Genomic DNA, 25171 nt, shown 5'->3' on the forward strand with positions numbered 1-25171 from the left:
GTACCTTCCCCAGTCTTGCCCTTCCACCATACCTTCCTCCCTCCTCTAAACACACACATCAGATTTGCCAGTGTTGGAGAGAGTCACACTTCATGCCCAGGTATCGAAAGCTGGATCAGTTGATGTGAGATGTTGAGATGGAGAATGGGAAAGAAAGGAACACCATTAGAATCAAGACTCCAGGTGGTATCCTACACTCTCTCCATATATGTACACACACATTTATTTATGCATTTTAGGATTCTCACTAATTTCAGCCACAGGACAGAAATGAGAAGCAGCTGCCCAGCTTGTGGAGATGACAACAAGAACATGTGACCAGAATTAGCTCCACATTGGCAGTGATGATTGCTAAGATTTTCCTGTCCAGAAGAGCTGGCTTCATATTGACAGTCCTCTGCACAGCATAAAGGACCCACATTAGAGTCCTTTCTAAATGTCTCCCTCCAGCTCAGCCAAACACCATTCCTTAGCTCATGTGATTACAAACTCTGCACTAAAAAGAGTGGAAAGTCAATATTGTGATGTCCCAGCCATTCATCAACACAAGTGAAAATTCAAGGTAAAAGGCTTCAGGTTTTCTGCAGTTTTTTTGACAGTCACATGCTGAATTCACTTGCCTTTCACGGCAAGCACACAATGAGGAAATAGACATTTAAAAAGCTGGGTTTTTTTCAAGTGTAATTTTAAATGACAATAAAAGCAATTAAAACCCCCACAAAAAGTATCCCTTCTTTCAACCTGCACTCACAAAGAGCGCAGCACATCATCTGCCCAGCCTGTCCCTGACAGTACAGACAGAATCAGAACATGTATTGAGCAGATAGTAAGTTATTAACCTCTCAAGATATTGTCTAGAACCAGAATTTGTTGAGGAAATTGTATATTAAAGTTCAACACTGCTGCTAACTGAACACAGCCTGATCCACAGCTTTAAATAGACAGTTTAGCATGGCTGGGACAGTGATTTGGATGGATCTACAAAACAAAATAATTCACATCCCACATCCAGCTGTCTTTAGCAGTGGACAGTGCCTTAGGCTGTGGAAGATGGTTGTACCCACACCTGTAAACTCTCTCCAAATGGGTCTGCTATTGCCAGGGTGTTTTACTGTGTTCAATGGGGAGGTACATTTTGCCAACTGTCAGAACTCATGTCACTACCTGTGCTGTCCCTTTTGACCCTGGTGCTGTGAATACAGTTTTTCAGAGGCTTGGTTCTTAGCTCACACTTTCAGAAGTAATTATTTCTACATCTCTGTGCATGTCTTGGCAGACACACAAGGAAAAAAAAAACAAAAAAAAAAGCAAATGAGCCGGTTCCTAAATGAAAGCTGGTGACAAGGGATCAGATTGGTCTCCCATCTCTGCTTTGCACACAGAGTGATCCTATTGCTATTGACATTTTCCATTTCCCTCAGTGGGGCTGGCTCAGGCAGGGCCATGGGACAGGCACGGTGCTTTGCCACTCTCTCCTGCTCAGCTGACACAATCTGTGCTGGCACAGTCCAGGCAGGGGACATCTCAACTGCAGGTTTCACAAATCAAAACAGGTTTACTCTTGGCTGCTTGTACCATCCTAAATGTCTGCCAGGGCTGGCTTCTCATGATGATCTGCCTGCCAGTTTGAGATGACAGTCTCATGACTTTTGAGCAGCAGTTGTGACCTTGGCTTGTAGCCAGAGACATGAAAACATGCGTTCATGACATGACACAATGAACAGCAAGATGCATTTGGAGACATGAAAACAGTGCAGCTTACTAAAACCAGCAGGAAAGTTTGGCTACTTTTCATTCTTTTCATTCTTTTAATCCTCCCCTACCTCTTTGCACCACTGAGAATCACTCTCTATTGATTATGCTGACATTGACAGCAAAGCTGGAATTTTTTTTTTTTGCATCTCAGATGAGAAAGTGGGTTATGATTCATCTCACAGAATCTGAGTCAAAGCAATTCCTTATAAAAAAAGAAAAAAACCAAACAGTTTTGATGCATTTCCATCAGAAGAGACTGGAGAACACTCAGCAAATGAGACAGTCCTGTTTAATTCTTCTTTTTACCACATTTCACTCTCAGATAAAATCTGTCCTTTCCCCCCACTGGAAATAACTCATTTTGAGTTAATGACACTAAAATACCCCCAAAAGCTACTAGCAAAAGACAAACCACCCTATCAAAAAAGACAGCATGAGACAAATGCCACCAGAAGAAGAAATAACAAATGCCACACTGTGCCCCACTTCCATGGAACAGTGATTGCTAGAGTGGAAAGTAACAGATTACTATGGTGAATTATCAATTTTCCTAATAGCCTTGAACTATCTAAATGCTGAAGTGTGATAACATTAGTGGGTACATTATATTAACAGCAGTTAAAATGATCAAGTGTGATCCTGGAGCACTTTTCCCCCCCCTTTCTTATTTTCATAGCCTTGTTACTAACCCTGGAAAATAGGGCTTCTGCTCTGCATGCTGGGAAGAGCCTTCAGACTGGTTGTGATTTCTTATCAGACAAGACTCACAAGTCCATTCTGGTTGATTTTCACATAAAATAAAGAGTGTGGCCGCAGCTTTGGGTAAGGCATGGAACTCAAAGGAATTCTAGGCTCAATTCTCACTTCACGACTGGATCTCGGCATGACTCTGGGTGAGTCATCTTAATTCTGCCAGTCAGCCCCTCGTTTGTAAATTAGGGACAGTAATTTCCTGGTCCTTGACATATTTTCAGTTTTGGAGCTCTGAGGGAGCACACTGTTCCTACTCCATGTTTAATTTGCACATAGGACAGTGTGACCACAGCCTTGGATGCTACTGCAGCACAACGAGCCCTAATAGAACATGGGAGCAAACTGCAAATTTAGTACATCCAGCTTCAAAGGACAGGTGAGCTGTTTTCAGTTTTAAAAAGCAAAGAAAGGGTTCATTTCTGCCAGGTCATGTACACAACTCGAAACAAAGAAATTAAACTGTTTCCATGTTATTGGGACAAAGATTTATCCAAGACTGCATGGCTGGAAGAGTTTCTAACTCCAGCTCCAAAACTGAATGCCTGTGCCTCACTCGACAACTTAGCTACAAGTCATGACAAAAGAATGTCTTGAGGCTTAAAACACTCCAAAGCTTTATCTGAAGTGAAAATTATTTCTATAATATTCAGACAAGAAAAACATTCTCACTCATTCATAGACACACGCATACATACACTCCCTCTCAAAGTACCTGTATGTGAGAATTTAGAGTTTATGATATCCTGGATGGAGGAAACTCCTGGTTGCACTCATCTCCATAAAACAGGAGAACCAACCTTCTGCATCCTGCATGTCCTAGACTAACAATCTATCTTCAGCTCCTGGCCTCATCAAGGAGATTCCCAACTAGGGGTCCTCAGTTTGTGGGTTTCAAAGGGTGATGTGACATCCCCACAGAGAACCCCCAGAGACCAGCCAGCCACATTTCATGTGGAGAGGAAACAGCCAGCAGGTAGGTCCCATTTTTGCTTTTTAATGACCTGAGTTAGCTACTGCAGCTGAAGACTTGATGGCTCACTATCAATCCTTCAGCCCTTTCAGTCCACAGAGAATTTACTTTACTTTGTAAATTCATCATGAACAAGCTGGATTGTCTTTGAACTGTTTGTCAAATTAAGGTAAAAAGATTTGGTTTGTTTTCATGTAGGACTCTTAAATATGGGGAGTTGGCTAATAGCCTCATCATTGTTCAAAGGTTTTTCTGAAAGAGGATGAACTTTCTTATCCATCTGTACAGCTCCTAGCACACTAAAGGCCCTCTCACAACAAAACAAATATCTACCACCCTCATGGATTATTTTTTTTTCATGGCTATGTGAATTTTTAAACATGCAGAAGAATCATGTAGAATACAGCTGTACTTTAGAAAGACACATCCCTGAATTTCATTATCACATTTCACTCCTCTTAGAAGACAACAGGAAATTATCAGCTTTTATTTACTAACTTTTGGGACAAACCTAATTTCATTCATGGCCTGAAACCCACCTCTCTTTCACAGCATACAGGTGATCATGGGAAACACTTTGATAAAGTGCTACTTTGGTAAAGTGCTACTTTGGTATTATGAACTTACTCTCCATTAAATAACTTCTGCATCAAAAATCAGTTCTGTTTAAAAGTAAGAATATATCTATGTCTGACTGCCAGAATTCAAGCTAAACCAGGGAATTAAAAAAAGAGAGGAAGTCATGCTGCTTGCTACCTGTTCCAGCTGGGATTTTACGACCTACAGTTACAAAGCATAATTGGGGTTTTGATGCAAGATTTAGATCCCATCTGTGAAGTAGTGGTGGTCTCTGAAGTGTCTGTGCTTCAGAAACACTCATGATGCAAAGTCTTGACCACTCTTGTGTAGGTAAGAAGAGGAAAAAGGAAGGTGAGTCTCCTGCCTCCTGGCACATGCGGGTGCCAGGTGCTCAAGGCTTACAGGAGTGCAACATTCTCTCATTTCTGACTGCTACATCTGCTGCATCTTCATTAAAAGATGTGCACTCAAGCCTTTATAAGGCTAAGATCCCTGGCATAAAAAGACCTAGGTGCTTAGTTTCGTAAAACATGTTTCCCAGAATTAATACAGAGTAAGATTTGGATTAGATCAACATCAGGAAGAATCAAACTTTTGCATCAATTTCCAGTCTTCCAAATGCTTGAGAAGCAACTTAGACCAGCTCACAGCCTCTTGCCTTTCTCATGGCTAGAGATAAGTGCATGGCTAGAGGTTAAGTCCAACCACTCACTGACCTCCTGTTTTTCTCTTCTTCCTTTGAAACTGTGGGCCAAAATTCAGCCTCTAGGTTGCATTGAGATTATCCTTATAAATCTACTCTACCTGCACCTGCTGTGCAAGGATGCCAGCAGGCACAGGACTCCCCAAAAAAAAGCTAGACAAGGGTGGCAAGTATTGACAGAAGTGAGACTGAAGAAACAGGCTCTGAAAGCCATTTACCAAGATAATTAAAGCCCCTGGGGAGCAGAGGGAGGGTGACTCCCCTTGCGGCAGGCCACAACAGGGCTGCTGGATGTTGCTGGTGCTGCACTGTGACCTCCCTGAGCAGAAGTTGCTCCCAGGCTTTGTAGCCTGTGCACAAACGCTGGAATATGGCTTGAACATAAAAAATAATGACTTGAACTACAATGGAGAAAAGGGTCCCCATTATATGTCTGTTCTTCCTGCTTTTGTGAGCAGTTACATAACAGAAAATGACTGTCGGCTCATCAGTTGTTGAAAGTCTAACCTACTATTTTCTGACCCAGATGTTGTTCAAATGAGGACAGACACCATCTTGCAGCAGAACCCCTGCCTTTAGACAAAAGACACATCACATTACATGGCAAAATTACAATGTAATTATGCTCTTGTAATAATAATATGCTTCTTTTAATGATAACCTTTTCAGAACAGACCTAAGAGTACAGGCAAGATATGACAACTTTCAGTTTCTTTTTCTGGTGGTAATTCAGATGAAACCAAGCATCTACTTGTGCCTCTTAGAGGTTGCAGATATACCTGACCAAGACTGAAATGCAACACAGACCATGTTCAGTTTAGAGCCCCTAGAACTGTGCAGTACACAGAGCCATGTCAAAGGAAACAAAGACACCATGAACCAAAGGAAGTCATACCTGGACCATCCAGTGTGTCTCCTCAGCTGAACCTCCTACAACTCAACCACACTCTCTCCCATACCTGACTTGGACTGCTACCTGCTAACCCATGTCCTGCCTTTCAAGAATTAGGGAACACACTCAACACTGTTTGGACACCAGGTCTCTGGTCCTATTGAAGGATTTTTAGCTTATGAGTGGAAGCCTAATGGAGATGCAAAGCCAGTGATGGGAAAGGTTGGCAGAGCCTCGGCAGATTCAATACCAGTGACACTTACCATTCTTTAATCTTAACTGTGACACGGCATCTCGAAGAAGCATTGGAGATGAAGGCTTCTCCATGGGGGACACACACATGACTGCTGCTGCTAATAATTTCTGGCAAATTTGGTGAAAAAGGAAAAAATTAAGTTTGAAAAGGTAAAATGATCTGCCACAGGTCAAGAGGCCAAGATGAGAAGTAGAAAAGGAAGTCAAACCTCCTGTTTCTTGGCTTTGCTCTTCAACTCAATTCTGCACCATCTCTCCCACTTTCAAAGCCAAGGTACACAGAAAATACACAAAAAACCCCTATATATCCTGAATTATCAGCTCAGAGTTAAATCAAGATTCCTTTACTGTACAAACTGAGTATTTCCCACAGGATGATTTTAGCATCTCTCTTCTCCCCACGTGCATCCCTACAGCATGCTGGAACTACAAAAGGAGACTGCTACATTAACCAATACATAAAACTGCTGGTTTCTTTGGTAGCTCTGAGCATTTATGGTAAAATACCAGTGAGAGTTTCTTCCCACCAGTCAGGGAAACTGCTGTGGGGAGTGACTCAGCTGGGACATAGTCCAGAAGGCAACAGGAGATGAGGGGCCCCAATGGCACTTTTCCAGTCTTAATCAGCACTGTCTGCATGGTGATACAGACTGATAAGCTGCCAGAAGTCATTTCTTTCTATAAGACTTTAAACAGTGGTCCAGAACAGTTGTGATCTTTGTGTGTGTGTATTTGGTTGGGTTTTTTAAAATGCAAAATCAAGGGCTGTAATTTCCCATGGCGGCCAACAAACAATTTTGATAGTTTCATTTTAATCTCCTTTAAGTATCCATTTCTCCTCCCTCAACCTTACCCGCTTTCCACTCCACTAAGTATTATTTTTTCCAAACAAATCAGACATGCCTGTCTACAATAGCACATTTATCAACAGGGAGGGCTGTGATAGAGAGAAACTATCCCTACTGCACAGAGCATAAGACATTTGGGAATCCTTTCTAATAAAAAGGGATTTGATTAAAGACAGCCAACTACCACAGATCAGCAACTGAATCATCAGTCAAGAAGGAAGAGCAGCTTAGACTTAAAAGACTTCAATTTGCTCACCTGACAAGGACTTCCCAGGGGTAGTCACTCCACAAGTCACTCTAGAAACTACAGGAGGGTAAGAGACATATACCAAGGATAGGGGTGCTTAGGCTTATTATAGTAGTGTGGCCTTAACAAAGTTAATATATACCCAAAATGCACATTAAACTCCTAAAAATTCACAGGAATTTTTTTTTTAATTATTATGCCTAGTGATGTTTCCATGCTTAAGCACTGCCTTGCCAATGGCAGCTAGAGGATTTCCCAGCGACTGGATGGTGCTGCTGTGATAAGTCCTGGCAACACACAGCTGCCAGCTGTGATCTTGCTGCTCCCAAGCATCTCCAGCATGCTGCTCCTGGCTTCCACCACACTCCCAGTCTCCCCAGGAGGGCAGTGTGATCCATGCCCTGCTGCCAGCTGTGTGTGTTTGTGCGAGCAACTAGTGCCTAGAACAGTTCCCCCAACTCTGAAACCACCTTCAGTGGCCTCCACCCAGGAAGCTGCAGAGAGGTGCAGTGAGCACAGAGATGGAAATGCTGGCTGTCCTGCTCCTCAGCTCAGCTCAGCTCACTGGGTCTGCCAGCAGTACCAGACAGCATTTCCAGGGCAAAGAGACTACTTCAGTGATTCCTACTCCTCTTCCTTCCCAAGGAATCTTCACCCTGCCCACTGCTGGGCAGATTCTGCTGACTACAGAACCAAGATGGCTTGATCAAAAACCAGAGATATGGCGAGTGAACTTGCAGAAGGAAGTTGGTTACGGAAAAGATCCCAAAGTGCTGGCAGACCAAGTAAAATGACCTTTCTCCAGCCTGACAGTTCAAATGTAATTATTCCAACAAATTATTTTCACGACTTAATATAACGCCTTGCAGCTTTCTAGCAAGGTTAATTAGACTCCTCAATTCAAAACCTATCTGCTCTTAAACAACTTTTAATATGCTGAAATCCAGTTTTCTAAATTCAAACTAATAAAAGTGATTAGCTGACAGATATCTGGTATGCTACAATTACCATGGCATTTAGACCTCAGGCATAAGATATTTAATGCAAATCAGAGTCAGTGTCTCTGCCCATTTGTCCTTTTTTGGATTATTTGATCAATGTGCCATATGAATCCTGTACAGTCCACACTACCATGCTAAACAACTAAAGAACAAGAGCAGAGATATTGGTTGAGACAGTTAACCAAAGCTGAAAGACTCTTTTTTGCCTCCTACACTTAATTTGTTCTTTCCACATGAGCACGAAGTTCCTGAAAGGCACTGGCTGACAGCTCAAGTAGAGATGGGTATTTAGTTCTGACATAACCAGAATTAGTACAAAACTCCCGGCCTGCACTGCCATCTCAGAAACCTTCATCCACTGTGACTCTTGAGACCTAGGGAGGAGCCTGGGCTGGAACAAACCTAGGAAGATGAGGGAAGCTTACCTCTTTGTACCTAACCATAAAAAGCAGTTGTGCTCCAGCATTCTGTATTTTGTTAGATAGATACTGCTCCCAAAAGGCTGTATGGGGCCCAGCATGCTTAGAAAGCTGAGCAGATGTTTAGCCCAACACACGGTTCTTTGGCACATCAGGAATGCCAAGGCTGGACACCACCTCAGAGATGAATGTCAGTGGCACACAGTGCAATTAGAAGATCAATCAGGTGCAGTTTGTAATTACATATGACCTGCCCAGGGTCTAAGGCTGTTGTTTGATTTTCCCACTGTGCATCATGCATGATTGTTCCATCTTTGATCATGCTACTGTTTATATAAATAACACTGGCAAAACTTCTGAGTGCTCTGAAGCCTCCTTTCCATTTTCTCGTCTCCTGCTGAATTAAGAGCTATTGGCGTGGCATTGGTCTGACCTCCCATCTGATAGCCAAATTGATGACCTAACACTGAGAGACTTTATGTTCCAACCCTTTCAGCTATGCATCCCTTTTGGATAAAGAAACTTTGATGTACCACCCTCTCAAAACAGAGCAGAGCAATCTTAATCATGCAATATTAGTCTGCAAAATCCGAGCTTTTCAGCTTCATAAATACAAGCGGTAAACAAAACTAAAGCATCACTTCAGGAAGCAATTTCCGAGCTGTGAGGAAAATTAATCACTAGAACGGCTTATCAGGGTAGGTGGTTGACTCACCATTGCTCGAAGTTTTTAAGATAAGATTAGATCTTTATTTTTTTTAAAGTCATGATTCAATCATGTTTCTGGGAGAAACTGAGAGTAGGATATTAGGCAGTATAATGGCAAGGTCCTTTCTGACCTTGGAGACTGTGAATCTTCTCTGTTTATCTGCCTGCCTTCTTGGGCTAAAAGGAAAACTGGATGGGCTTTGGTCCATCAACCAATTCCTAGCACACAGTTCTGCATTAAGAAAATTGCTGTAATCAGATCTCATGCTTCAGGGCTTCAGCCATTTGCCTGAAGAGGGCAGGAAAAAAGTTTCTCCCTCTTGCCTGCTCAGCTAATGGCTAAATACATGTTATGTTTATTTGGCTGTTGCTTCGTGTTTAAAACATCAGAGAGTGAACCCAAATGGCAGAGATGAAGTCAAACACAGCAACGCAGAAAATGCTCCCTGGTTATTTTTTATTCAGTTAGCCATTCCTGCTCACACCTCAGATCTGTGATAGTCATCAGCTCTGATGACTATCAGTATTTACAGAGAAGACATTTTGGGTATTAGAGCACGGCCCATAGAAGGTAGAAGGTACCGAGAGAGAACTGGGACTGATACTAACCCCACCTACAAGGGCAATGTTTGTTTGATGAGAACACCGTAACCTTCTCATATTATCAGATCCTTGCCACTGCAAGATCCTTGTTTGTTAGTGAAACCATGGTCCCACCCACTTTTTGATTAAACCAGACCATGAAAGTTTCTTAAAGCCAGAAATGTTTTGGTCCAAGCAAACTCTACAGCAAATACACCTGAGGGCAATCTAAATGAAGTTCTTAAGAAATGATGAAATAAAGGAAGATAAAGAACTCAAAATGAATGGCCTGCCCCAGTCTTTAACTCTACAAACTACAACAGTTTGTTTCATAATAACATTATTACCCAAGCCTGTAAGAAACTAAGCACACAGGCAGATGCATCAATTGTGCCCAAGACTCTTGACTTCAATGCAGAGTTCAGAGGCCTTATCACTTATGTTTCATGTAAAGGCAAGATATAATTCTACACCTATAGATGCCTAAGATAATTATACTCTATACCATTTAAGGAGGAAATTAGATGCTTATCTTTTTCCAGGCAAGGAAGACGACACTGTTATGAACCAATCAGTCCAGATTTGTCTTACTTGTACTTGATGGACCCAGTTCTGGATCCTCATGTATAACCAACCTGATTGACTCAAAATGGATTTCCTTTTAATCTGTGCCAGCACACAGAAAAAGAAGATCCATGCCTTGGAAGCAGAACACATTTACACTGCCAGATTTTTCTGCAGCTGCAATGAGAAGGGATGGGGCAGGCAGGCACGACAGCGACCGCACCTCAATTCAGACTGGTAGCCTGGAAGTTGGGGACAGATGGTGTGAAAATGAACCAGACACTGAAAAATTCAACTTTATATCCAGAAAGACTATAAACATACAGTGAGTGAGCATGAGATTTATGCTGAAATTAGAGAGGAATTCCTATGGATGATTACACTTCCAGCCCAAGCATGGAAAGCACATCCATCAACATGAGTGTCACTACGTTACCAGTGCAGCTGTCAGGCTTCCCATTATTGAACCCGGTAAATACAGAAGACACTTGTGACATGGCTCACCAAAGTAGTCATCAGAGGGAGGATTCTCCATGTCATACAGCATTTTCTTGGTCAGATGTTCCAGCTCATCCTCAGGCCTGAATGCAGGAGTGCTTGATGCAGGTCCAGAGCTTGGATATCCACTCTGGAAAAAAAAAAAGGACAGCCTGTGATGTGATATAAAAGCATTCACACACAGTAACAGGGTATATTGGCTGTTCAGTGTTGAACTTCATTCTTTGTCTTATTTATCTTGTTTTTAAGACCCAAGGGATTCAAGCAAGTAAACACCTCACTTATTGTAATGAAAATGGACTCTGAAGAACATCCAGTGAAGTGCTATATATATCCTCCTAGAATGGGAAGTATCCTGTGCCTCATAATTAGATGTCTACTGGGTAGCACATAATAATAAATAAAGGAGAAAATTATTCCAAGAATAACTTTATACAACTGTTCTCCAAAACTGAAAAAGGCTTTGGAAGCATTTAAGTTCGGACTTAGTAAAAGTTCCCATCCCTTAACAACACAACATGAAAGACAATGCTACAGTGGTAGAGCATATAGACAAAGACAGGCAATCCTAAGATGCTAGTTATGTTTTCTTCTTGTTTGTTTTGACACAAATACTGCTGTTAACATTAGTGAGATCAGGAGCTGGTCCACAGATTTTTAGTACTAGAGATACAAAGGTTTTAATATGTGTGTAGAAACTGAGATCTCTTGGCCTTCATAAGCCAACAGCTGCATACAGTATTGGCGCCTGTCTCAGAGTCTTCTCCCTGGGAAACACCAAAAATATGGCATATTTTGAGAAGCACAGAAATAGTTTTATGCCTAGAAGTTTCTTAGAAGAAGCTAAGTTTGGTGTCTGTAAGGAGAAACTCGGTCATTTCAGGATTAAAAAATGCTGACACCAGCTATCCTTGTGTGCACTGCTTTCTTGAAAGACTTGCATATAAAAACTAACTTATTTATAAAACACATCATTTCAGTAAAGCAAATTATTCCATTGATTAATTGCTGCCTACATCAAGTATTGGCCCTTTGATATGAAACAAGGAAGTGTTTTTCCATGCTCCATAACTACTTAAATGGCAAGAAAATATAAAATCACCGGAGAAACAATACACTGACCACTCATAGAAACTACATCTGACATGATGAATCTTTATTGAGCCAGTGATGTTCAACAGAGAACAGCAGCTTTAAAGCACTGCACTTCAAGAGAATTAACTATGTGCTTTCATGCTTTTTTCTTTCAAGCAAGAAGGAGATTTCAAATGAGACATCAATCAATACAGCGAGGGTCTCAGAATGGCGCTTTGCGATAATACTTCGATCATCCACTCCCAAAACCCAAACACCTGCATGCTCCTGACCCTGTCATACTTATTTTTCTAGGGTCCATGCTAAGCTGTACCATCACCCTTCTCACTTGTTGGCCTCAGCAGGTGCCTGTGCTCCCTCGAAGGGCTGGATTTGCTGTACACACATTTGATGCAGCAGCTGCACCCACTGCCTGCCCAAAAACTACTCTGTAGCAGAGTAGCAGCAGTTCACAAGGGAGAGGGTTGGCATGGTCCCCTGGGAAAAAAAGTGTACCTGGAATAAGCCCCAGGCTGGATGAATTTCCCTGAAGGGCTGTGCAAGGTCTGTCTGCCATACATTCAGCCTCCCTGACTGAGAATGCAGACTGGAACCTAACATACATTCAGGTTTTCCCACAGATGTTTTCTTTTTTTTTTGCTTATGATTTTTTCTGAACAACATTTAAGGATTTTGTGCATTTCACCAGGAATTCTAGTTGCCTAGCAGTTGTTCTGAGGAAGCTGTTGAACATCTGGAAATGCTGAATGTCTCCATACAGAGCAGTAACTATTTTTGTACAAATGCAACCATACCGATGTGTTTGGGTTGCCACAACTTACTTTTTCACATGGGAAGGCAGGCAGTATGGTGCACTTGCATTTGCCTTCTAAGTCATGTCACCTCTGTGGGATTTTGGTGCGGAGAAGGACATTCATATGACTAGAAGTTCTAGAAGCAGGTATTTGACCCAGAACACCCAGATTCCCTTGACTAGTGCTTTGTGTCTTTTTTTTAGAAGGGATAGTCTACAACTACTTCATTAGAAATAATATGTAGCATAATCCTAGAAAAAAAGTTATTAATAAGTCAGTTAAAGATGTCAAATGTAAAACATTTAATCTTGGAACAACCTGTTTTTTCCCTTTGCTCTCTTGTTCCTAAGAGCTGATCACGAATCTTGCCTGAACATATATTTTAACACAGCAAGTGCAGCCAAGGATTTATTAGCTTGAGAAATCAATCTGGCAACTGATCTTCTAGATGGTTTTATTCCAGGTATTGTACCTATTTCAGTTTCCATGCAGAAAAGAACAACCATTGCCATTCAACAGAGACTCCTTTCCTTTGCATGGAGAAGACAGCACGGTCTGAAGCTGATGATGGCCCCCATCCCTGTATTTCCCATTAGTCTTCACCAGCCTCTTCTGCTGGGCTCTGTCCACACATCATCTGAAACACTGCCTTTACCCTTGGGCCCTGTAATATAAATGGACCAAAACAGAAGGCACAAGCCACAGTCTGTTCACAGAAAAGGGCAGTGAGATACATGGAGCTGAAGCGATTTGCCCACCATCACACACAGGCTCTAAGGCAAAGACAAATCCTGCATCCAGGCTGCTGGGAGCCCCACGCCTTCCAGCCTCACACACAGCCCACAGGGGCTGTACCTGGCATTGCAGACCTACACTGAACACTCTGCAACCCAAAGCCACTGCACCTGCAGGCCACCACCAGCCAGGCTTTGGCAGGAGGCGAGTGAAGCCTCTCCCTCTTTTGCATGCTGGCTTCCCACACCTCCCAGCTGGGGAGCCCTCCATGCCTAATTTACAAGGGCTGGACTAGGCCCTTTAAAATGAAAGACCAAAATCTGCAAATTTTCAGTTTTGTCTGACTCTCTCTGGTTTTGGAGGCCACACTGTCTCATACACACAATAAATAGGCTGCTCTCGTATTTTATCTACATTGCACTTTTCCAAACCAGGCAGATTGCTTATCCAGTACCCAATGTCAGCAGAAATAACAAATACCAACCACAATGTTATGAGACACTTTAGCTTATTTTGACTAAAATGCCATGCCTTTTTGACCAGCATTCAAGTAGTGCTAGGCACATCTTTTTCCTCCTGCCATGGCACATGCTGACTATGTGCCTCCAGGAAAATTCATTTCATGCAAATGAATGTGCTGTTGAGTTTGCTGGGACATGCACACACACAAACATAGAGAGAAAAGTGTATCCATAGTCCAATATAAAATGCTTGTTTCAGCAAAACAGTTTCCTTCCTCCTCCTTTGTTAGGTCAGGGTAAAAATACAACTCTGGCTTTCCTTACAAAACAGAGTTGTGGTGGTGTTGTTTATATGAAACTTCCTCTATTTTCTCCTGATCTATACAATGATCAAGGCTGTCTAGAAACTCAATTTGCTGTCTGATCTACAAGTTAACTTCATTCTCTTTTCTCCATGATGCCTCAATGGACGCAAATATCCACTTCCTTAGCTCGACACAGCTCAAAGATGGGAACTGTGTTGACTTGCAGACCCAGAGCACCACTCTGTCTGGCTAATCACAGGAGCATCAGTGATGATAAAATGACCCATGAAAATGGAAAAGAGCTCAGCAAAAAGCTGGCAGAAGGGACTACGCTTTGGAAGCACAGGCACCAGAGTCCCTCCTTTGCTACTGTCATCAAACACCAAGCAACTTCAGGGAAGACTGCAGAACAGCCTCAGGAAGAGAAGAGGATTGCAGTAGCATGTGCAGATGCAAAAGCATTCCTGAATAAACACTGTACTGCTTAGTTAGGATGTTAAGGAAAACACCAGCACTCCCAGGGTTAAGCCCTGTAGCAGAAAATAGCTTCATGATATAAAGGAAGTGAGCTAATTGCTTGTGCCACTATCAAAACGCTGCAACAACATCTGGCTCATCTTCCTTATTAAAGTTCAGTTCCTGAAAAGCCAGGTCAAAAGAAGCAGTCGTGTGGAATCACTGCATAATTATTTTGGTACATGAAGCTGATACTTGTTTCAGTGCTTCCCTAGCACATGTTTTCTACTCCAGACCTGTCTCTGATGTAAGGACTGCCCAGAAAAGGGAGCTCTGCAGTCAGTGTGGTGCATTCGCAAACAAGAACCTTCCCCATCCCCACATAAATATTTACCCAGATGGGTAAAAACTGCAGTGCAAAATCTGCAAAGACATCTGAAGATGATGCTGTGATGAATGCACCATCATTCAGAATGCACTGTATGTGGTCATTTTTCTTGTCCATTTGCAAATATTGTAGAAAAAGCTTCTTCTCTCTGAGTGAAAATCACTTCAATTACGTGTTCCCAGTTAAAGAAACGTGGAAATTATATTCTTTTCAGAAGGTAGAATTAGCCCAATTTGGAATTGAAAGGCGGCCAGAAATATCTTTCACTGATAGTTACTTTCTCTTCATTTTTTTCCTCCTGGTTCATCTGCATAAAGTTAGTCCTTTCACTTCACTCACCAAAACTAATCATCAGTTAAATAGTACTGCAGCATTGTTTTTTATTCAATGGTTTGACGAAGACCACACTTTTTTGTTTAAGTTATTGACTGTCCAAAACAATTGCAAACTTTCTGAGAAAGAAATCCAGCATGGTGCCACATCTCTCATGAGTTGTGCTCCCAAGGAAGTATCAAGATTGCCTACAGATGTAATACAGTTTATAATTAAGGCCAAATCTTACAGAGGAGATAGGCTAGAAGAAAATGTTTTGATTCTTGATTTATTTTCCCAGCGAAAGGTTACAGCTGCCAGAGTACATACAGATTCCTGAAAAGACAATTCTGCCCGGAATCCCTGCGGCACGCACTTTCCTGGGTTTACTCCTGGTCAGAGGATAACTCATCAAGGTCCTCTGAAGAAGCTGCCCTGCATGAGGAGATACCCACTGACAGCCAGTGCCCTCCAGCCCACACCAGAAGACCAATATCACAAGTCTTGGGCTGCCAGCAGAGAGAGCTCTTCTGGGACATGCCAGAGTGGGACAAGCCACCAGTTCCCTCACTGCCTACCTGCCCTGCCATCCCTTCCCACAGCAAACCAGCAATACAGAACATGCAGTTCTGCCAGCAGAGCACTCATTTGTTTAACAGTGCCTGGCTTTGAAATAGGACAGTTTTGTAACTGTTTCAAAGCTCTAGAGGATATTTTTCTTTATTTTTAAACTTCATTATTGCAACTGTATCCTCACTTAGCTATCCATTCACACTGCCTGTTCTAATCCTGCTAAGCTCTTAGTTTCAGTGATCTCTTGTGGCATTAAGCTACACAGAATTTGAGTAATAATAACAATAAAAGTATTTTCCTCTGTTTTAACTTCACAGCCTGCAATTTTGCAAAATTGTCTCTTTTTTCTTACACTCTGAAACTGGGATGCAGACAGGTAGGAAGGGGAGTTATCATGTTGAAAAGTTTTAAAAGACAATAGAGCCAGAATACAAAATCACTGTAGAATTGAGAAGTTTCCTGGACTTCTGAAAATCAAGCTGCTCATACAGATGTCTATTTTGACTCACCAGAGCAGAGCTTTTAGCTTACAGTCACGAACCCAAAATCTTGGTCTTTGTGTACTGATACTAAATTCAACAGGATCACCATACATGCACCCTAATTACTCTGTAAAATGGGTTTAACAATATTTCTGTCTTAATTAATCACTGCCTGCAGAGCTGTCCAAGCTTCTGCAGTGTAAGTGTCTACACAGAGACAGAACATTTTATTAAACATCAAGCACAGTAACAAATGAACACTACTGTTTTGTCCTTGGATTGTTATATGCTATTATATGTAAACAGACAGTAGCTTTCCTTGCTATTCTTCATATTCTCACTAATGTTTTGAATCTAGAAAGGCTGGTTACTCTTGCTAGGTATTATAAAAACTGGATACTCCGTAAACACCACCATCTGCTTCTTGCTTCTGCACTGAGCATGACGGTGTTAAATGACACCTTCCACTGCTATTCTGGCAAGTCCTTGCTTCTGCTGGACCTTGTGGACTGTCTATATATTCAGGGTTAACAGCAGATGTGCTACATTTTTATGAAGCAACATTGACCATTTCTCATTAGAAAAAAAAACCAACAGTGGCTGGTTCCCCAAGTAATAAATTTTTTACATGTTATCTCAGGAAACAGCAGATTTAAGCTATATTTCACATACAATATGCTACATTTTAATGTCCCATTGGTGCTTAAATGTATATACAGAAACAAATGCAGCAGCGCCTGATCTTGCCTGGGGCCTCTTGGCCCTATCATTACACAAATATACTTCACTTGTCAAGGCTTATCTCGTATGAAAAGGGGAGCAGGCTGTTTTGTGTTTTTCCATTAACCCCGCTTATTTTGGTAACAGACATTTTAGGCACATTGAAAAAAAACCAGGAACTCAAGGAACAGCTGGATGGTACTACTGAGAGGGAAAATGAGGCACTACCATTATACCCATATGCAAATAAAGAAATTGCACCATTTTAGCCCTATGTTTTTGGCTGGAAGAGCTCAGTCTGCTCCGTAAAATTACATCAGGAGGTCCTATGCTTACTTGTCTATTTGTTTCAAGATCAAAGGCTTTATTCTGCTCTAAGCTGCTTGCCTTGCCACATCTCTCTGGGCTCAGAGTCAAGCACTCTCTTACTCCCATGGATCATCACCAGCAGTAAAGACCCTACAGGCTGCTTATCAACTCCCCTCCTCTTCCCATCATAATACTGTGGGTTTCCAGGATGGCCTTCAAAGCATTAATTAACTAAGCATTATATTTACTGCTATCAACAGGTCAAAATCTGCATTTCAGAGTAGGAGCCATAAGCTCCTACTGCATTTCAGAGTAGGAGGTAACAGTCTCAAAGCTTTGAGTCCAGAGCTGCACAGCAAAGTGCTGTACAAGAGTTTGAATTCACTTCTTGACATCTTGGCTATAGATTCTGGGGTGCTCAGTGCATCTAGGGCTCCTTGCCTGGGCAGGTGATGAGCCTCAAGACCTGTACAGGGTTCCCTTGTGCCAGTCCAAGGTGGCACTACTGAAAGACAACAAGCTGTGGGGGGCTCCAGTGGCAGTGACTGGCACTTCAAGGTGCAGGTCACAGTCTCACCACCAACCAAGCCATACTCCCATCTAATAGGACAAGTACAGAGGCAAACCTAATAAAAATGGGAATGCTTCAGTATTCATACTGATGAAAAGAGATGTATTTACTGACACAGTACACAACTCGCCCAGATGATTCACTGCCACAGTGAAACAACTGAAAGAAGCACCTTCCCTCCAAACCCTACCCTTTCACAAGCGCCCTTAAAATCCAAGGAAATGATTGAGCTTTGCCCTTTCTTAAGTTTTTCATTTGCAAAGCACTTCAGAAAGGCAGAGCTCAGCCCTTTCCACAGACAATGAGGAGTGACATGGCGTGATGGGCTCCCACACGTGTCCAGCGCGGTGACCGCAGCGCCCAGGGAGCTCCCCAGCACTCCCCCACCACCATTGACCCCCGGAGCTGGGGCTGGACCCGGCGCCTCTGCCAGCAGCACCACCTGCCCTGCGGTTCAGCTTCGGCACCCCGTGAAAAAACAGGCGGCCCCAGCTGCAGGGCCTTAGCAGGTAACAAACACAGAAGTGCCAGGGCATCACTTGTTTCAAAAGAAAAATAAATCTCACCATTTTAATGGTACTAATTTTGCATGTGAAACTTGCATTCATACTGTATTAACAGTTTAAATATAGCTTTCTTGCCAGATGCCAGAATAGGCTAGAAAAGATACTTAAAATATGCAAATTATGTTTCTGTTTTAATACACAAAGAAACCTAAAATCACATCACTTTCCATCACCAAGACAGGTTTTAATATACGTTTTTTCATGTGAAAACTATAACAGCAAACAAATGGTTAACCAAAAGTGCTTAAACCACTATCTGCAGTCTCACTTTTAGTCAACTGTGACATGGGCCATTACACTTCCCAGGACACCAATGACTTAAATGAAGACTACATATTTTGCTTAACATTAAGAGATTATATATATAAATTACAGTTAAAAAAAAAAGGCTTCTCAGACCAGAGCGGGTTCTTGGTTCAACATCCATAGCATTGGAGGGCGGGATTCCTGAGCTTTATCCTCAGCAATATTCTTAACCAGTCTGATCCTGCACCCTGCTGTTATAAATGGTGTTCATAATGCTTGGCTGTCTCAAGAGAGTTTGAGAGTCTCAATGAACTCTTCATTGCAAAATGCTTTGAGATCCTTGAATGAAAGATGCTGAATGAGTACAAATCATGACTATTATTAATTACCTTTACTAGCCAAAATTGGGCCTCCTTTCACTCACATGTGCCTACACTTTGTCTTTTAAGATTATAACATCTTCAAAACAAACACTGGTCTCTCAACATGCCCCTCAGCGGTCTTGTATAAATAAAAGTAATAATAATAATATTTGAGGAAACAATAGTGTGGCAAAAGCAAATTACATTCTTCCTGACTCAGAAGCTTCTTCCTTATGTCACAACTGGGAGATTTCTCCATTTTACTCATGCTCTGATCCCAGAATCACCTGTTCTTTTCCTTGTGTGTAGCTGCTTTCATTCTAAGAGTTTTCCTGTTCTTCTTTTAACTTTGCACAGGCCATGCTTCTTGAAGAGGTTACTGGGGAGTGCCAACCCTTTTTAACAAAATGGGCACAACTTCCTTTGGAAAGAAGATAGGGAGCTCCAAACACATCAGAGAGCTTAAGCACTGAGTACGCTCCTTCATTTGAGTCTTTCAGGTGACTGAGACAGGGAAAAGGAGGCAGAGATTTAAGAGAAAATCCAGACATCTGGATTCTGCTCAGGCCATCTTATCGTGCCCACCTCTCAGCCAAGGTGTGCTTCAAGGGTGACAAAAAATTTTCAAAGTGACACCTTTTCCAATGAGGCAAGAGAAAAGAGAACTTGCAAATAATAATGAGAAGATTGCTACTCATCAAAGGGAGACCTCATTTGCTTGCACCTCCAGGTCTTGTGGTGAAAGACTGTACAGAAGATTATTAAAAGGATACTGACATAGCTCAAGACAATATGTAAGCAGTAAAGATCAGAATTCACCTCATCTCTACGTCAATTAGAGCATCTCTATATTTTATACCATCTATATGGATGGGTTTGTTGCTGAATTGCTTTATTCACTTTTAAGAGACTGAAGCTTTACTTCATTTAAAACAAGTCATTCTCCTCATGAAGAGCCCTCTGCAGGTATCTGTAGGTTGCCTGGATCTCAGCTCAGTCATCTAACATCATGTCAAGTACCATTTGCAAACATGTGTTATTTAATTCATGAGGAGCAACTGCCCAGCCCGTCAGTGTTGAGCAGACCACACTGCTACCAGCAAGCCCTGGCCTCTCTAATTCCAGCCCAAGCAAGGACAATAGCCTCTTCACAAAATTACCAGGCTTGAGTTGGTCATCACTGGTGATTAAAAACTTAGAGAACCCTTCATCTTCTTTTATATGGAGGTCCCCACCAAAAGCAGGCAGCTTGCTCGCAGACCTGATGCTGCTTGCTCCCATGAGAGTCTGGGGAAGGGTTTGGCAGCCAGCTCACAGAGCAGCTGCACCCACAAGGCACTACCTGCACTTGCAGGTGCTGCTGTGATGCTGAGCAACGTCAGGCAGAGGACAGGACACACTGGCAGAAAGGAAAGAGGGGGTGAAATTAAACAGTGCCATCAGGACCAGAGGGAGCAATACTCAAGAAAAGAAGGAGGAAAGAGTGAAGGGCTGCAACCTCGAGTGAATGTCATCTTGACAGCCTAAGCTCTGCTGCTTTAGAAGAGACTTGTACATGTTTCACTATCAATTACCTCAGGATAATCAGAAATAATGTTTTCAGAACAAAGCAGTGCCAAATTCTATACTGCACTTGGAGGAAAAAGGCCAGAGTAAATGCCCGTCATCTAGATTATAATTTATTTCACCCAACGTACTTACAAAAATGATCTCTCATTTGGCTCACAGCAGTAGAAATTTCTCAACAAAGTCATAATTCTCCTGTAATAGAGTCCAGGGCAGTTAAGTATTACTCAAATAAAAGCTCCAAGTCTCCCTTGAAAAACTGTCCCTGCTCAGGAATTTCCCACAATCACGAGGGAGGTGGGAGCTGAGAAAAGGGCAGCAAGAGAAGAGGAATGATTTTTCCTCAGAAAGAACCACAGGCTGAAGACCCAACACATTCCATCTGATGGCCAGATTGCAGCAGGGAGGCAAAGAAGCAGGGGCTATGGGCTATGAAAAAATGCTGCTGGAAGTTTCACCATGGCTATTCAATATTCAAAGGGTCTCAGCCTTCTCCTTGCAACCTGCTGGAACAGGAGTGAGTTGGCTGTTCTATTCCTGTTACAGATGCTATGAATCCTGCTTGTGCAGAGGGTGGGAGATGGCCCTTGGAGGAGAAGAGCCACAGGAGCAGAGAGGTGAAGGTCAGATCTGGAATGAAGGCTCTAGCAATGTGGGGAGGGAGACAGGGGAAAGAGCAAATTAGCATTTAGCAACACATACAGCAATTAAAAAAGGCAGAGCTACAAAGGCAAGAGAGAAGTGCTAACAGGAAGAGGGGAAAACCACTCAGAGGCAGCATGCAGTAAGGGATTCGAGCCAGAGTCCAGCATCAAAGGGGAGGATGGGATGAGGCAGAGAGGAAGGAGAAGAAAGTGCAACCTGGCTAGGAGCTTGAAGAGCTGGCAAGAGTCCACGCAGAGAGGGCACATGGAGATATGCACCTACCACAGGGAGAGTGGCTTAGGGAAGACTAATGTGCAAAGGAGCTGTATGAAATAGAAGAATGGACTAATAGCACCCTCAGAGCAGGGAGCAGGCAGGAAAGCAAGACCAAAGGAGAGGCATCAGTGTCAGCTGATTTTACTGAATAATTTCCTTTGTACAGGAACTATCCAATTCTAACAAAAACCAGGAGTTTCAGTCTATGGGATTGGTCAGATGCTTCCAGACACACACACACGTGTGTGTGTGTGTGTGTGTGTGTGTGTGTGTGTGTGTTCTTGATGGGACATCAGGAAGGATAGGTACCCAGGGCAGGGCACTACACCCTCAATGTCACTTTTGATTCCCATATGGAAGGGGTATATGGGGTTTCAAAGTCACATGATCCTCCTTTCCACTTCCCCTGCCACGTGTGTGGGATCCCACACTTGTCACAGACGTGCTTTCCAGCCAATTGAAAACTACTTTTAAGGCCCTGATGCTCAAGATGGTAAATGCATAGGGGCTTGTGCTGTGGGGATTGTGATGTGTGCTACAGAAGTACCTACGGAGCAAAGGGCAAGGAGAAGGAATTCCCTGCTTAGCACTGGAGCCAGAAGGGTATATGGGATTCCCTAGATTCAGAGCTTCTTTACTGCTTTTCCTCATCCTCTGCTTTCCCATCAGCCTGTCAAAAAGCCCCAGGATCTTGGCAGCCAAACCAGGCTGTGCACTAAGGGAGGGAATCTAACTTCCCCAGCTGCAGCCTCTAAGGCTGCTGCCATCCTGAGGGCACAGTCACTGCCCTGACATACAGACCTAATGATCTACACTGTTCAAGGCATCAAATGCTTGAAGAAACTCACCCTGCTCAGAAGGCCACGCTCAAGATGTATTTCTGTGCCATCTTTTGTGTGAGGCTGGGACTGACTCTGAGGAGGTGAGGAAGAGCCTGATGGCTCAATAAATGAGACACTTGGGAGAGTTAGCTGAACTGACAGCTCAACAAGATACATGTTTAGTTGTCAAAACATTCCTCCATGTACAGAGATGCAGCTAAGAAGGCTGTCCACATCCATCCCGGGCTGGAGACAGGCTTATCTCACCAATTGGTCGAGCAGTACTTCATGGAGAATGGAGTGAACTGGCAGAGGTGGTGGCATGTGCAATCAGAGCTGAGGATCCTGAGGGCTGTGGCTGGACACAACACTGTGCCTGGACTATTTTGATATATTGGAAAGATCACTTTGTCTGTGAACCAATTTTGTGTCCTGTTCAGCCACAACAGCAGCAGCCTCCTTCTGTATTTTAATGATTAAGCAGCTCGCAGGTTGACTGAGCAAAGGCTGAAGGGGAAAAACAAAGATTATATATATCCAATTTTGCTGAATTTACTTGAAAAGGATGGCGAGACATTCAGATGGTGCAAATCAGAGTCGCTCCAGGGAACTCGCTGATTTACACAGCAGTGGAGAATCTAGCTCAGCATACCAAAGAGAGCTATGTACTCAGGTGTACATTGGCTGGTTGAGAGGCACTATTTGAGTCAACAAGGCTGTCCAAGCCTGGCCCAGACTAACTGCAGCTCCCTGAGCCTTCAGCTGCATTTGTCTCTAACACAACACATGACACAGGGAGAAAACTGGCTCCCAGACTGCCAGACCAAGAGTGAACACCACAAAGACCCCACTCTCAGGGGATATGGGTGATTGAAACCAGCTTCCTTGCAGGTGACACTCTAGGGCTTACTTTAAAAGTAAAGGTAAAAGTCTCTGTCCCCATCTGTGGGACATCTCAGTCTGGCTTTCATGGGCTCCTGTTACCAACTCCCAGCTCAAGCTAATGTTTTTCAGGGCCTCCTCTCTCCTGGCTCCTTTTGAGAAGCTGGCTCCCTCTTGAAGAGGACCTTCAGAGCAAGCATGCCTCCTCCACCTCCCTCCCTCATCTACACTTGTTCCTAAGAGCCATACAAATTTCAATAGCATGTCTAGAAAAACAACTGTGAACACTAAACACATTACAGACTCCTTCTTTGCCTCAATACAGTGTATTCTCTCCATGCTTCCTTTCTGCCCCTCTCCATTAGTTTTACAATATTAAATAAGGGGCTCAGGCCCACTCCCCGTGTAGGACTCTCATCTGAAAATCACTCACACACTTTAGAGGGTTTGCAACACAGAGGATGAGAAAGTGATGCCAGCAAAGTGCTGGAAGGGATTGCCCGGGGAGAGTCCGTGATTTCCATCAGTGGGGCTTTTCAGAGTAAGAACAAACAAATATTTGTGAAGAATAGCTTAGGCAGAGTTGATCCTGCCTCTGAGCAGCAGACAGATCTTCAAGTCTGTTTCAGCTTTACTGTTTATGCTTCTGTGATTGTGATAGCAGTTGTGACATATTCTGCAATGGAGTTGAGCAAAGCCAGCTGAAAGCCCTATGGATCATCTTCAGGGCTGAAGCTGCTTGCAGGAAAGGAACCTCATATGCAGTGTTAAGTTACTTGATGGTTTTGTTCCAAACACTAAATCAAGGAAAGTTTGTTCAGAAATGGTAAGACAAAGAAGCTGGGTCCTAAGCAGGCCCTGCCCTAATTTACCATCTCCAAGATGCTCTATCTCCAGCTTTGACTCCAGGTGCAAGAGGCAGCACATTCAGAGCACCCACTGTATGGGCAGTAAATATTTGTGTTAGACAAACAGCCGGCTTCTTTTGTCCTGGCCCTCAGGAATGCCCATCTGGCACTCGGTGCTGAATCTCTATTAAAACCTCCCAGAAGCTAGACAGGATGCAGTGAGTCTAGCCAGGAGCATGGAAATGGCAGGCAAAAAGCTCTAAGAAAATCATCATAGGTGCCCCAGACTGCAAAATGCTCCACGTGTCTGCTGTGCAATGACCCACGTGTGTCTGCAGTGGATTGAAGGAAAGAAGTTACTCCAGAAACATCGACACAAGCTCTCCCTGCAATACCACCTTATGGGGAAAACAAATGGTGGGGGAGCTATCTAATCTACTCATTGCAAAGTCTTTATGCCACAAGACAGTATTTACTAGCTGGTACCAGACAACATTCAAGCAAGAACAGAAAGTCACTTTCCCAACGCTCCTTGTGAATTGCTCCCATCTGTGCAAGAGAGCAATCCAAAGCCCTTATGCCCATGACAGCGCTGCAATCACACGCTCCGTGTTTTACACCCAAAATAGCACCAGTCAGACCATGGTGAGGCTCGCACATCCCATGCAGCTGTGCTGATGAAGAGGAGCCACTGGAAGCGGCTCTGGGGCTGTGGGTTGCTAGGGAACATGGCAAAGCCGCTGCAGATTTCCCCTCCGCTCGCTGGCTCTTTCCCCTCTTCCCATCTCGCTCACGCTGTGCCAGCGTCTTCACCCCAAGAGTGCCGCTCTTCCTGTCTGAAGTGTGCAAAAACAAATCTGCCAGCAACAATGGAGCACGATTGCTTGGCATGTGTTCCTGAGGAAAGAAATCACTCTGGCTTTTGATATTCAAAGGCAGCCAGCTGATGGGTCGGAAAAAAATCCATTCTCACCATTTTCTCCA

The 25171-nt window shown here is 43.1% G+C and overlaps 1 protein-coding gene across 31 annotated transcripts in view; it reads right to left on the reverse strand.

The window, feature by feature from the left end:
- Positions 1 to 25171, reverse strand: part of LPP (LIM domain containing preferred translocation partner in lipoma) — a 332937-nt gene that overhangs the window by 73076 nt on the left and 234690 nt on the right. For all 31 annotated transcript variants that reach the window (XM_069024202.1, XM_069024217.1, XM_069024216.1 and 28 more), the window contains one exon: positions 10781 to 10904. In XM_069024202.1, coding sequence (XP_068880303.1) covers positions 10781 to 10904 — 124 coding nt within the window. The remainder of the gene's footprint in view (positions 1 to 10780; positions 10905 to 25171) is intronic.

The sequence above is a fragment of the Aphelocoma coerulescens genome, chromosome 9, assembly GCF_041296385.1.
Source record: "Aphelocoma coerulescens isolate FSJ_1873_10779 chromosome 9, UR_Acoe_1.0, whole genome shotgun sequence".
In the NCBI taxonomy this organism is placed as follows: Eukaryota; Metazoa; Chordata; class Aves; order Passeriformes; family Corvidae; genus Aphelocoma; species Aphelocoma coerulescens.